Source organism: Danio rerio, chromosome 18 (genome assembly GCF_049306965.1).
Source record: "Danio rerio strain Tuebingen ecotype United States chromosome 18, GRCz12tu, whole genome shotgun sequence".
NCBI lineage: Eukaryota > Metazoa > Chordata > Actinopteri > Cypriniformes > Danionidae > Danio > Danio rerio.
Genome location: NC_133193.1, coordinates 43,492,349 through 43,508,034, shown reverse-complemented (window position 1 = coordinate 43,508,034; position 15,686 = coordinate 43,492,349). Strand labels below are relative to the sequence as shown.

Sequence of the window (15,686 nt, the reverse complement as noted above, 5' to 3'; positions counted from 1 at the left end):
TACAGCCATATCACACTGCTACTTGAGTGATATTGCTCATATGTATATATATATATATATATATATATATATATATATATATATATATATATATATAGCACTCAGTTATGTGTAAATGATTTAAACTTTTGGATATCAAATGCATCAAATAGTCATGCATGTAGTTACACTTATTTTTATTACCAAGTTTTTTATATGCATACATGATTTGCAACAAAGTTAAGTATTTCTGATATAAATAAAAAAAATTACAATATAAAAAAAATAAAATTTATTTTAAAAACTTTTTTCATGTCTTTTTGCTTTGAAGGAGAAGAATACCTGATGTAATAACAAACATACATAGAAAAAGTAAGCATTGTAAATTATGTTTATGCCAGTCGTCTTTTTCCAGTAAACTGTGTTTACGTCCAGTCTCATGTATTGTTTTAGTTTGTGTTGCTCCTGAACAAGTCTTCCATCTCTGTGACAGGGGTCTTTTCATGTCTTTTATTTTGTATCTTACAGGCAAAATGTGGATTTGTATCAGGACTACACAGGTGACTCCAACGCTGTCAAGACAGACACAGTGACACAAGATAAGTTTATTAGATACGTCCTTATGATATATCAAGGGTAAAAATGTTTAATCTCACCTGTTTTATGCTTCCTTTACCAGCAAACATTCGTCCCAGCGCCCATCCAGGCACCAGTAGAATGGAGGACAGAGCCAGCAACCAGCCAAGTACATATGCCCAGTCCGGGTACACATACCAGCGGTTAAAAGTCAAGGGCTTGTACTTCACCAAAGAACAGACAAAAGATGCCTGAAAATGGGCAGAGGAGAAAAAAAGAGTTGCAAGGAACAAGATGATGGAAATGCAAGAATTATAGCCATGTATGCATAGTGCAACTAAATAATGATCATTAATAAATTAGTTGGGCCTTTATCAAACCACAAAGCTCAAACAAACCAATGAAATGCGTAGAGACACTCACTAGGGACACAATAGGAGTTAGGTATTTCCAGCACAGCATAAACCAATAGTTGGGTCGTGAGTTTGTCATGTCCTCAATGATGCCAAACATCTTCTCAGCTCCTGTGGTGTGTTGGGAAAAATTGAGCATCACTGGCTCTCAGACACGTTTATTATTTTTTATTGCTTACATTGTTTAAATTATTTTAGCATAAATGTTTTTTTGTTTTTTTTTTCTGAGCTGTGCACCAGATTTAGTTGGTGCTAATGTCTTAGTTGAGCTGGCCATGATTTCATGCTAGACTTTTTGCTATTAACAATGCTTAAAGGAAATAGCTTTTCTCTGCATATTATTTTCAGCCTTTAAAAGGTCATGAAACCTCCCTCTTTCAGTTCAAGTATACCTCAGAATTAAAAAAAAATGCTTGCTGTTTGCGGACACGGTCTCACCCAGTCATTGGGTCTCACTGCTTGGCAGGTCTGCCTTACCTCTGGAAAGCACGTCCTCTCATGAATAATTAATAAGCAATATCTTCTCATAGGATAAGTAATCTCTGCTATGAATAATAATGAGAAACCGACGCGTCATCACTCCACTAGCAGATTTGCGCTAAGTTACTAATTTTGATCCTGCCACAAAAAGTATTTTAAACCCGGAAGCTGAAATTAGCTGACAAAAGCTCAAAATTATCCAGTTTTTCCCTCAATAAAAGCTGACAGGTGCTAACATTGTCTTAACTGATGTTTAACACACACAAATCTGTTGAAATTATTAAATAAAAAGAACTCGAGGGTGTCTTGAACCTTTAAAGTGATGTCTTTAAAATACTTTTTTTTCCTTTTGGAACGTTCACATTTCTGTAGCTTCTGTGCAACTTACCAAAGACCCAACCCATGGCTAGAGATTCAAACACACAAAGGAAGAGAAGACAGGCTCCACTGCAGGCATAGTAGTCAAACAACTGGAACACATACATCCCCCCCTGCAGATCACAATGCAACATTACAACTCAAGCAGAACAAATGTGCTAAAGGGATAGTTCACCCCAAAATAAGGCCCAATCCCAATTCTATTTTTGTACCCATTCCCCTCGGCCCTTAAAACTGAGGGTGCAGGGGAATGGCTTTAAAATTTACCCCTAAGAATTGGGACAGCACTACAACACCTGCACACGTCTTCATGTCATTGCGATCTCTTGCTTCATATGAGATCAGACGATGGCAACTACTGTAGTGATTCCAGTTATGCTATTTTTGGTGTTTATCTTCAGAAAATCACTGAAGGGATATATCATGTTGTCATAACGATATAATGTGGCAAAAAGATTGTAACTTTAACTGTGCATTTACACAGTGGCCATACTCATCAATGTAAACACACAAAAAGAACATTAAGATTATAGCAGACACTGTAAAAAGTTTATTCCCAGCCACTAGACTTTTCTGACAGAGTATTTGAGTGTCATCAAGTGACAGAATGTTGTGGGACTGCTATACAGGAGTTTTTATTGGGGATTATAGATGGCAAAATGTTTTTTTTTTTTTTTTTTTAAAGAGCCCATATTATACATGAAATAGGGTCATATCTTGGTTGTAAGGGTCTCCAACAACAGTCTAATATGCATGCAAGGTCAAAAAACACTTTCATGGTCTTATTATCTGCATTTATTTTTACCTAATTATCCCAGCGATTCCTGTATGAATCGTCCAGTGATTCATTTGTTCCCAAACCCCTCCTTAGCGGGAAGCTAATCTGCGCTGATTGGACCGATGACAGCCTGTTGCCATTGGTCGACTGCCTTCAGTCAAAGTGAAAAGCCAAACAGCTAATCAGCAATATAAAAGTAATCACAGTTCATACACGCTCCATAGTGTAGGCGTGAATTTTAGCTGCCAGTGGGTCGATGTAAATACAGTCGATGAACTTGAAAATTCAGACGACTATGTTATTGAGCAAAAACTCCAAAAACTGTCGAGGAGATCACATAGCTTGTTTCACTCTGCTCTTTTCACAGACACAGACACACACACACATTGCCCTCGTCCTTGCGCGCGCGCACACACACACAAACACACACACACACCTCCGGACGACAATGTGCGCGCACACACACACACAAACACACACATACCTCCGGACGACAGCGCACGCGCACACACACTACCCTCGTATGAGCTCCGTAAACCAAGCAGCACGCGTCGCGTTTTTAACGTGACTTTGCACGCGATAAGAGAATATAGCCAGTTAACGTTAACCTGATACAGTACACGCGGTTACAAGTAACAAATCCCAACTAAATACATTTGCAAGCTAGAGTCAGCGAGGCAACAACTTTAATCGCACGTACTTACACTTGAGAAATGGAGGAAGAAACCCATCCTGACGTCCATCAGTAAGTTACTCTTTACTGATCCTTCCTTTAACAAACGCTGATGAAGTATTCTTTGTAGCATGTAGTTAGCAGAAGTTTCCAGTAGTTTCCAACTGCTTGGTTATAATGCTGATGTTTCATCTTTGGGTAGAACCTCGATAATATCCATCTGCAGTGTGACTTCAATCGAACGGCATGTTTGTGTGTGTGTGTTTGTGGGTGTGTGTGTGTGTCTGGGTTTCTGCGTCAGAGGGCGGGGCCTCAGGTTTGAAAACTCCCGGGTTTGCGCGTGCACGTGAATAACTTGGTTTCGTTCGTACGTCATGGCGAAACACCTAGTGACTCGGTATCAAGGCGCTTCGTTTGAAGCACTATAAGTCGACTCTTTTATAGATGAATCAACCGTTTTAAACACTGTACTCTTACAGATTTCAGCCTTAGCTGGATACTTCACTTCACTTAGAGCTGTGTTATACACTACATGGAGGGGAATTTTCAAAAACCCATAATATGGGCTCTTCAAGCATGACGGTAAAACACATATGCGGTTATGAATATATTAAAACATGTGCTTGTTTGTTGTAAAATTCGTAATAATGACTAAAAATGCTAATTTGTGCATCTCCTTACCACAGGGTGTAACTATCCTGTCGTTGTGGCTTTATGAGTATATGTCTTGTGTTGAACTAAGTAATAAGATGAAATACCGTATTTTTGAAGAAAGCTGAAAACTTATAACCATTGACTCTCATAATAAGAAAAAAACAAATACTAAGTCAATGACTATATATTTTTTTCAAAATATTTAAAAACATTTTCATAAATGTTATTAACAAGTAAAGAGTGAGTAAATGATGACAAGATTTTCAATTCTCCCTTTAAGTAGGGATGTAGCTACAGTATATACCATGTTTGTTTGCTGTGGGGGCGGAGTTTAAAGGCATGGCAGTAGCAATGCTGAAGAAAACTGGTTCACATTTAACTTAATATTAATAACAATAACTTAATCTAATACAAAGTATTTAAAAAAATAAAATAAAGTTTATATTTATTTTAAATTCACATTTCTCTTCAGTTAAGTCAGCTAATGCAAAGTTCATACTGCATGATTTTAGCCCCAATTTTGACTTGCCGGCAGGTTTTGAGAAATCGCTGACAAATGCCTGAAACCACAGGCAAATTAGTTCTCGTTCATGTGAGTAACAATCACATAGTGTGAACTATGAAAGACTTGATCTGAGAAAATTGCAGATGAGTCACCGATATCCAGGAGATACTTGGCATGATAAATATGAGGACCTGTCGGCGATTAAAATCATGTCGTGTGAAATATGTTCTGATTTAAAATAACATCTGCAATTACCTACAGCCAATGAGAGAGCAGCATCCACTAGTATGGGTATCTGCAGGCCAGCGGAATGTTGAGGGAGAAGTCAAAAGGACTTCTTTTTGGTTAATTTGGACCCAAGAATGGGAAGAAAAACTTGTGGAATTTTGGAAGCAGCACATGTGTCTGTTTGTTAAAAAATTATTATTATTATATATATATATATATATATATATATATATATATATATATATATATATATATATATATATATATATATATATATATATATTTTATTTGGGGGTGTGTATAATATAGTGTTTGGTTATAATAATATTACAACACCTGTTATTAAGTCAGTACAAACACTGTATTAATACTGCATAAATTAAAATGAAGGCATGCTATTAAGTAAAAGCAGTATCACATATATTATATGGTGGTGGATGAGGAGATTCCCCCCAATTTGTAATTTTGAGTACCCAGAAAAGTGCTATATATTTGCAAGGAATTATTATTATTGTTGTTATTATTATTATTATTATTATTGATATTATTATTATTATTATATTTACTTGCTGTACATTATTTTTTCTTTTTTCTTTCATACACACCTCTGTAACCATCACAAGTTGACCAAAGAAGCAAAACAGACAGAAAAGCAGAAGGAATATTTCTCGACGTCCAGCTTTGCGCAGCACCGTGGGGAACAGATCGATCACTGAGGTCATGAAAACTTCCATAGCAACAAACTTTGAAGGAAGCAGAAGAACACAAGTGGATTAAAATGTTGTGCTTTTAATGATTCTCTGTAAATTACATCTGTTAACAACTTTACACAAATCATCTTATTAGACGCAGTATTTGTTGTGATTTCGGTTTTCGCTCACCTGTGTGTCTAGACCCAACAAAATAATCATGATGAAGAAACAAGCAGCCCACAATTGAGGGAAAGGCATCATAGCTACTGCCTGTGGATAAGCAATGAATGCTAGACCTGGACCTGAGGGAGGGAGAATATTATCTTGTGTATTTATATTCTCAAGTTGTACTACAGTATTTCATTTAAATAATGTTACAGTACCTGATTCAGCTACCTCCTCAATGGGGAGACCTTGCTTTTGGGCCATGAAGCCCAAGACTGAGAAGACAGCAAAACCAGCTATGACACTGGTACTGCTGTTCAGCAGGCAAAGCCATAAACTGGACCTTGATATGGAAAATAGAGATCCACTAGTTTTATTATCTTTTTTTACTCTGATTATTTTAACTTGCCTAAAGTGAATGAGTGCAGATTAGGGGTGCTATTACACAAAGGTATTTTTGGTTGCTCACTTATGTCCAGTGGTCTCAAGTAAGTGCAATAAAAGTGTTGTTTGCCAACTATAAGTGTCACTCTTTTAGGCTTTTCAGTGTCTTACAGCTCATGTTTTCTACAGTTCTGAAAAATGTTAATAGTCTGTGGATATCTGCTGATAGATAGTAAGCTTGGCAGTTTTGTATTTGCTTTTGACAGGCTTGCATTGCCTGCACTCATTCAGTGTCCTTTGACCAGCATGGCTGGTTGATTCTGTCTCAGCACTAGCATTTTTGCTAACATCTGCAAAAATATGTTTAGCCCGAAGATGGTACTTCGAAGTTCTGCACTATTAAGTGCTTTGGTGTGGACTTTATTAAGAGCTCTGGTTTCATCCAAACTTCCATCTGGAAGGATTTAATAATAAAACTTTCCATTCAGCACACCAGACATAATATCTTAAACCATCATATGGCAGCACTTGCTGTACCCTTCTCACACAATGTTATGTCTGTGATGATGGCAAGAAGTTGGGGTCAGACCTCAACAAATGATTAATTTGCATTAATGAAATATTAATAAAATGTCCTAAAATGTCACATGCAATTACGCATTAACATTGACAGCCCTAATGTGTGTGTGTGTCTGTGTTTAATCATTGTTAACTATGGTATATGACCATATGGCATAAACCATAGTAACTTCAAAAAAAAAAAAAAAAAAACATGGTTTTGAGACCATGGTATTACTATACGAATATTGTAGCACTACTATGATAACACTAATACTATGATAACACTATAGTAATCATAACTGTAGGAATCCCAGAAACAAAGCAGTTTGTATTACATTTAACAAAAGTTATGCAATAAAAAAATCGTGATATATCTTATACATATAAATCATTTGCATCTTATTTGGAAGCGAATGTAAACCGCATGTGTGAAAAAGGTTTACTACTGCCAGGATTAAGATTCAGAAAAATAACTATAGTTAAATAAAAAAGTTCAATTCATAAAGCACTGGTAACAGTTTTTACAATGATTAAAAGAGTTGCAACTAAATATTTACATAGAAACAAACAAACAAACAAACAAAATAAATAAATAAATAAATAAATAAATAAATAAAATATAAATAAATAAAATAAAAAGTAAATAAATAAAAGTATGCTTCATTATGTAGTTACTATGTTTTACTTCAAATGCCATAAAACCAATGGTTAATTTTGCAATATGGTTTTACTTCAAATTTCATAGGAAAACATGGCTTTATAACATGGCTTTTCTTTAAATGCTGTAGTAAAACTGTTTCATTTTGTAGTTGCTATAGTTTTACTTTAAATCCATTAGTAAAACTATGATTTTGAAACCACAGTATGCTCCAAACAAAACAAACAAACAAACAAACAAAATAAAAACAGCTACTAAATAGTCATGGTTCTTACAGTGTTATTACAGTATTACTACAATGTTATTATAATGTACAATGTTTTAAAACCAAGGTTTGCAGTAAAAACATTGTTACAGTCATGAGTTCTACAGTGCCATTATAGTCATTACAGTATTACTCTAAAACATTACTATAGTGAAAGTGAACCCATTGTCTCAAACTTTTTAAACCACAGTACATGTTAAAAGACCATTCTTACTTCAGTTTCACTACAGTGCAACCTTGATAAATTTTAAAAATGGTAAATTACGCAAACATTTTTGCAACTGTTTGACAGCCCTAATATACAGTTGTTGGGTAATATCTAATGTGATTAAGATACTACCCTAAAGATCAACATTTGATGTGGTATTGAAAGGCAGCAGTATATGCAGTATACTGGAGATAAACAAACAAACAAAGAAACAAACAAACAACAACAACAACAAAAGACATTTTAAAGCATTAAACTAACCTGTAGCAGTTGTAGTTATATTTATTGTAGCTTCCTAATACAGTAAGAGAGGCTGTACCCAAAGCATAAGAGAAGAAGATCTGAGCTCCTGCTTCCATCCACACCTACATTTGGAAAGCAAGGGTGAACAATTGGGAATAAGCTCAAAAATGTAATTTATTTAGGCTATATTGATTTCAGCTATTTATCTTACTGTCGTGTTAAGTTTAAAGCATTAATTTAAGCCCAAATTTGTATTATTTTATTAATTGCTCACTTGGTACATTTCTGAACTGTGACTGAGACAAGAACCTTTCTGTATTTGGAGGATGAGGAAGCTCTCAGATTTCACCTAAAATATCTTAATTTGTGTTTTGAAGACGAACACAGGTTTCAGAGGTTTGAGTAATCAATAACATAAGTTTACATTTTTGGGTGAACTAAGAATTGAAGTGTTTTGCTAGGAAAATGCAGACGGAGAAAGTACCTGTGGGTCAGCAAGGCGGGCTGGTTCAGGGTACAAGTAAAACACAACCCCCTGCAGAGCTCCAGGAAGAGTCAAACCACGAATCAGCAACACAAGCAGCATCACGTAAGGAAATGTAGCTGTGAAATACACCACCTACAGAAAAGAGGTAGTAAAATGTAATAAAATTAAATAAATAAATACTAATGTCATATAATGAGGAAAACACTGTGTTGGCAATTAGATTATAACAGATTATTTATCCTCATTGAATAAACAAAAACAGAAAACATACAGGCTACATGTACACAATAATGTTTTAGTCAAAAATAAAAACATTTATGGAAAAAAAAAATTAGCAACATGCATTTAGATAAACAATTCTAGTTGTTTGTGTGAGTTTGATGGAATTATTTTATAAGTTACAATTGTGCGTGAGGGGATTAAAAAAAGTTATATTAAAGGGATAGTTCCTACCAAAAATGAAATTCTGTCATCATAGGCACTCCACCTGTTCCAAACGTCTTTCAGTTTCTTTCTTTTTGTTGATCAAAAGAAGAAGATATTTTGAAGTATGTTGACTGCCAATAGCCATTGACTTCCATAGTATTTTTTTTCAGTATGGAAGTCAAAGTTCTTCAAAGTACTTTTTTTTTGTTGTTAAAAAAAAAAAGAAAAAAAAAGAATGATTTGGAACCACTGAAGGGTGAGTATATGTTGAGTTTTTGTGTGAACTGTCATTCAATATATTCTATTTATAAAAATACAAATAAATAAAAAAGTGCCCTTTATTCCACTTGGGTCCTTGCTGCTCAACATGTCTCTGCATGTGTCTGATGGGTATGTTATGACAGAATTTCCAGTTTTACTGTAGGTGGACTATCACTTTAAACAAGGACCAAGAAGATATGAATTCTAATACTGGGTTAAAACATGTAATCCATTATTTTAAAACTATTGCACACCTTGCCTGTAGATTTGACTCCTTTCCAGACACAGAAATAACATATGATCCACATCACAATGAGACACAGAAGAATCTCCCAGTTGATCTTACCGACCTTCTCAATACCTCCAGACAAAGCCAGCACTCTATGCCTGTACAATTTAACGTGAGAAAGAGCAGCAACAACAAGACTTTACTGTGATTAAAAATTATATATGAAGGATAATTTCATAATGTAGATTGCACTTGCAAAACTGTCATTATAATATGATGTTCTTACTGCCAGAACTCCGTAACGGAAGAGGTTGAATTAAGCAGCATTGGTGTGCTTAGGTTCAATTTGTTTTCAGCTAAATTCACACAAGCATCTATAAAAAGATGAAAATGTTTACATTCCCCTGGAATGACATGTTAATGTTTTATAATTAGCAGTTGTTTATTCACTTGGATTTTGCTTCATATGATCACCTGTGTTCCAGATATTGTCACAACTGGCCCACGGCAGTTGGGAACTGAAAGAGAATGCGAGGTAGAAAAGCGCCCAGGCCAGAATGATGATATAATACATGCAGCTGTACAGCACTATCAGCTGTCCAGCATAACCAATACCTGCAAAATGAAAACCGCACACACCACATCCCAAGCAGACAATCAACATACAGTACATACAGTATGTAAAGCATCAAATACACACAAATGTGTAATGCTCTGCATGGGTTTCTATCTGCAATGAAAATGTGTTTAGTAATTATTATTGTGCCTTGTGTCTCATGTCTGTCACATGCTGCTGCTTGTTAAGTATTGTATAATATATACCTGGATAAGATTATATCATGGATAACAGGGACGCCTGCAGGATTTTTATCCAAGGTATGCACAATCCAGCACCACCCCACCCCCTTCCGATGGCTGTTATTTCAGTATTCATACATTAACTAACTAATGCATCAAGTGAAATAAAAACGAATATTGTTTTAGAATTTAGCAAAATTCTGCTCTTTTTATCTTTGTATTTTTTTAAATTTTTTTTTGTTATTTTGAATATTTTAATGTCTTAATTTTATAAGACAATAATTAATTTTATAATTAAAGCTATAGACAAATTCCTGCTTGACATATAAGAAAATATTTTGCGTAGCTACCCAGTATATATTAAAGATCGCAGAGATAAAAAAAACAAAACAAAAAAAAACACAGAAACATGTTACGTGGCCCCATAAATTTCCAACTTATATTTAATGAATCGTAAAAAAATTGTGAATTGCCAACATTTAAGAATCCATATTTATTTTATTTATTTATTGATTTGACTTGCTTATTGGTGCATAGGCTATAATTTAATTCGTACAACAGTACCTTGGACTGCAGGCGCCACTGATGGATAGCACAATGGATTTTACCCTTAACCTTAAGTAAATTGTTCAATTTATATTCTTCATTATTTCAGTTTTGTCGTCAGTCAATAAAACAATATTTATTATCATAGGACCATTGTTTATTACACATTATTATATATTATTATCTTTTCTTCAACTATTATTATCATTATTATTATTCATATTTCCACATGAAATATTGCACCTATTAAAATTGCTTTCAGTAATTGCAAGACAGCAATTATTTTAACTCACCTTCAGCCAGTGGACAGAGGCGATGCCAACATGTAATGCCTCCTTCCTGTGTGTACTGTCCCATAGCCGTCTCTAGCAGGAACAGAGGCACCCCACAGGTCACCACAAACACCAGGTAGGGTACTAGGAATGCCCCTGAGAGCACACAAGTACGGTATGTTAAAGAAAGCTTTGGTAGAGTATTCATTGTAATTACAAAAATAATGAAATCTCAAATTTTTGCTTATTTGGGGTGTCTCATACCTCCTCCATTCTTGTAGCAGAGATAAGGAAACCTCCACACATTACCCAGTCCAATCACAATCCCTGCCACAGCTAGAATAAACTCTGTTTTACTGCCCCAGTTCCCCCTCTCTTCTATTTGTCCTTTTACTTTGCCCATCCTTTCTGTTTTGACCCGATCACTCTGACCCTGCTTACCAGACTGTTGTACTAGGTAGCTACTTATGAAGCTACTTAATAAATGACTCCTCCCAGTTGAAATAAATAAATCAAAAATACCTTTAATAAATAAATAAAAAAACATTTTGCTTTTCCTTGGGGTTGGGAGCAATCAGAGAGCCAGGTCTGACATGACTGAATACATCTCATCAAGTTAGATACAATCAATAATAATGTGATGAGCACTGCCTTTATTCATCTTGTTTGTCACAGTAACACTGCCCTCAGCCCCTAATGCATGTAATTCTTACTTTTAGCTCAGCAATATTTCAGTGCTACTTTTCCTGGTTCAGAGTTGGTGCTTTGGGTATTTATTGCCAAATAATCCATTTGGAACTAGGCTATGAACCAACACTTAAACTGCCTTGATGAAAAGGGGGTACCAGTGGGTAAATAGTGGCTCAAAATGTGTTTTACACAGTCCAAAGAGTACTACTGAGAAATCCCAAAAGGTGATGAGCTGCAACCTTGGATAAATCAATCTCTTGGCTCATGACTGAAGCTGGGGTGGTTATTGAGACTCCCAAATGAAACCCCTAATGTTAGTATTGGCAAGAAATGGCAATAGGAATTGACAGAAATTGAAATCCAATTATGTTTCACACATTCAGAGCTAGTTCACAACATTCAATAATGTCACAAGAACAGATGTTCGGATGGACATTAGTGGCTAATAAATTGCCCTTAAAAGTTATAATTTAATGGAATTGCTGACTAAGGTGTCTTGGGAAGTTCACCTGGGTAAATATTAATTACAAGTAGGGGTGGGAGGGTTAGGCTACTTTTAAAATACATTTCATCACATGTATAAAAAATACAGGCATTAAAAATAAAAATATGTATGTTCTATCCCAGACGCTGAAAGGAGTGTATCATGTCTATATGTATCGAGTGTGTGTGACTTGTGTGGATCATGTGTGAAGACTTGTTATGTATCATGTGTGTATGTGTATAATGTGTGTTTATTCATGGAGTGTATTATATGTGAATTAACCTCCTGTAGCTCAGTGTTAATGTCAATCACCTCTCATGCCAGAGACCTGGGTTCTATCCCAGACGCTGACAGGACTGTATCATGTATATGCATATGTTTCTGGAATGTATACAGTGTCCATGAATATGTGTGTATGTGTATAGAATGTATAATCTGTGTATATGTTTTTGAATGTATCATGAGTGTATATGAATGATTTTTGTATTTGTATTGAATGGATGGAGTGTGTACATGTAAAGAATGTTTCATGTGTGCATAAGTATGGAATGTATTGTGTGTATATGCATGGAGGGTATCGGGGTCTATCCCAGACACTGACTGGAGTGTATCATGTCTATGTGTATCAAGTGTGTACATATGTATAAAGTGTATAATGTATGTATGGAATGTGTTATGTGTGTACATGTATAGAATTTAACATGTGTGTATCATATGTGCGTATGTATAGTGTATTGTGTGCATATGTATACAATGTACATAGTATATCATGTTTCTATATGTATGGAGTGTATCTTGAGTGAACATGGGTGTGTTCATCAACCTCCAGTGGCTCAGTGGTAATGTCATTCACCTAACATGCCAGAGACCCGGGTTCAATCCCAGACACTGACAGGAGTGTATCATGTATGTGCATATGTATAATGTGTTTCAGTGTGGAACGTATACAGTGTCCATGTGTATGGAGTGTATGTGTATAGAATGTATAAACTGTGTATATGTATAAAATGTTTCATGTTTGCATATGTATGGAATGTATCATGTGTGTGTGTGTATACATGGAGGGTATCTGGTTCTATCCCAGGCACTGACAGTAATGTATCATATAAAGAGTGTGTACATATGTATTATGTAATGTATTACGTGTGCTTATGTATGGACTGTATCATGTGTTTATATGTATGGAATGTATCGTGTGTGTACAGTACATGTATAGAATGTATCATGTGTGCGTTTGTATTGTGTGCATATGTATACAATGTACATAGTATATCATGCTTCTATATGTGTATAATGTGTGTTCATGTATCATGTGTGAACATTGCTGTGTTCATCAACCTCTAGCGGCTCAGTGGTAATGTCATTCACCTATCATGCCAGAGACCCGGGTTCAATCCCAGACACTGACAGGACTGTATCATGTATGTACATATGTATATTGTGTTTCTGTGTGGAATGTATAATGTTCATGTGTATATATATATGTATCATTTGTGCATGTGTTTAGAATGTATAATCTGTCTATATGTATTATGTGTGTATATGTATGGAATGTATCATATATGCATATGTAAGGTATGTATAGAGTATGCATATGTATACAATGTATATAGTGTATATATGCCAGAGACCCGGGTTCTATCCCAGACACTGACAGGAGTGTATCATGTATGTGCAAATGTATAATGTGTTTCTGTGTGGAATGTATAGAGTGTCCGTGTGTATAGAATATGTGTGTATGTGTATAGAATGTATAAAAAAGTGTATATCTATAGAATGTATAATCTGTTTGTATCTATGGAATGTATTGTATGGAATGTATCATGAGTGTTTATGTTTTTATATGTATTGAATGGATTTAGTGTGTACATGTATAGAATGTTCCATGTGTGCATATGTATGGAATGTGTCTTGTGTATGTGTATAGAGTGTATAATCTGTGCATAAGTATGGAATGTATCAGGAGTGTATGGATATATGTATGGAGTGTCTCATATGTGTATAGAATGTATGATCTGTTTATATGTATGGAATATATCGTGTATGTGTATAGAATGTATAATCTGTGTATTTGTATAGAATGTATCATGTGTGTATATGCATGGAATGTATCATGTGTGTATATGATTAAAGTGTATCTGTATGATATTTGTATTTGTATTAAATAGATGGAATGTGTACATGTATAGAATGTTTCATGTATGGAATGTACATGCATGGAGGCTATAGGGTTCTATCCCTTACACTGACTGGAGTGTATCATGTCTATGTGTATCGAGTGTGTACATATGTATAAAGTGTATAATGTCTGTATGGAATGTATAATGTGTGTACATGTATAGTGGATATGTATCGAATGTATCATATGTGCGTATGTATTGTGTGCATATGTATACAATGTATATAGCGTGTCATGTTTGTATATGTATGGAGTGTATCATGTGTGTATGTGTATAATGTGTGTTTATGGATGGAGTGTATCGTGTGTGAACATTGCTGTGTTCGTTAACCTCCAGTAGCTCAGTGGTAATGTCAGTCACCTATCATGCCAGAGACCCGGGTTCAATCCCAGACACTGACAGGAGTGTATCATGTATGTGCATATGTATAATGTGTATGGAGGGTATGTGTATAGAATGTATAAACTGTGTATATGTATAAAATGTATTATGTGTGCATATGTATGGAATGTATCATGCATGTATATGGTTAAAGTGTGTATATATGTATAATGATTGTATTTGTATTGAATGGATGGAGTGTGTGCATATATAGAAAGTTTCTATATATAAGTTCTATAAGTTTGTGCATATGTATGGAATATATTGTGTGTGTATATACATAGAGGGTATCTGGTTCTATACCAGGCACTGACAGTAATGTATCATGTCTATATGTATAGAGTGTGTACATATGTAATATGTGTGCTTATGTATGGAATGTATCGTGTGTGTGTGTGTGTGTACATGTATAGAATGTATCATGTGTGCGTATGTATTGTGTACATATGTATACAATGTACATAGTATATCATGTTTCTATATGTGTACAATGTGTTCATGTATAGAGTGTATCTTGTGTGAACATTGCTGTGTTCATCAACCTTTAGTGGCTCAGTGGTAATGTCATTCACCTATCATGCCAGAGACCCGGGTTCAATCCCAGACACTGATAGGAGCGCTGACAGGACTGTATCATGTACTGTATGTGTATATGTATATTGTGTTTCAGTGGAATGTACAATGTGTATGTATGTAGTGTATCATATGTGTATAGAATGTATAATCTGTTTATATGTATGGAATGTAGCGTGTATAGAATGTATATTCTGTGTATTTGTATGGAATGTATCATGAGTGTGTATATATTTGTATTGAATGGATGGAATGTGTACATGTATATAATGTTTCATGTGTGCATATGTATGGAATGTATATGTGTGTATAAGCATGGAGGGTATTGGATTCTATCTCAGACATTGACTGGAGTGTATCATATCTCTGTGTATCGAGTGTGTACATATGTATAAAGTGTATAATGTATGTATGGAATGTATCATGTGCATATGTATGGAATGTATTATGTGCTTATGTATGGACTGTATAATGTGTGTATATGTATGGAATGTATCGTGTGTGTATATGTATGGAATG

At 35.0% G+C, this 15,686-nt stretch overlaps 1 protein-coding gene across 3 annotated transcripts; it reads right to left on the bottom strand.

Moving 5' to 3' along the window:
* Window positions 1–150: 150 nt before the first annotated feature.
* On the bottom strand, window positions 151–11,306 carry si:ch211-132b12.2. 3 transcript variants are annotated; one of them, XM_073929540.1, is made up of 15 exons: window positions 11,124–11,306; window positions 10,752–11,015; window positions 10,638–10,682; window positions 9,718–10,099; window positions 9,530–9,617; window positions 9,269–9,401; window positions 8,325–8,459; window positions 7,859–7,962; window positions 5,740–5,864; window positions 5,546–5,658; window positions 5,270–5,407; window positions 1,837–1,939; window positions 979–1,079; window positions 636–806; window positions 151–551 (listed from the first exon to the last, which is right to left on the bottom strand). In XM_073929540.1, the coding sequence occupies exons 4-15, from the start codon at window positions 9,914–9,916 to the stop codon at window positions 429–431; spliced, it is 1,533 nt and encodes a 510-aa protein (XP_073785641.1). In that variant the 5' UTR covers window positions 9,917–10,099; window positions 10,638–10,682; window positions 10,752–11,015; window positions 11,124–11,306; the 3' UTR covers window positions 151–428. The 3 variants fall into 3 exon arrangements, with proteins under 3 accessions (XP_073785641.1, XP_073785640.1, NP_001038688.1); XM_073929539.1 differs by lacking the exon at window positions 10,638–10,682 and having other exon boundaries at window positions 9,718–9,858; window positions 10,881–10,952; NM_001045223.1 differs by lacking the exon at window positions 10,638–10,682 and having other exon boundaries at window positions 429–551; window positions 9,718–9,858; window positions 10,881–11,015; window positions 11,124–11,269.
* Window positions 11,307–15,686: the final 4,380 nt, after the last annotated feature.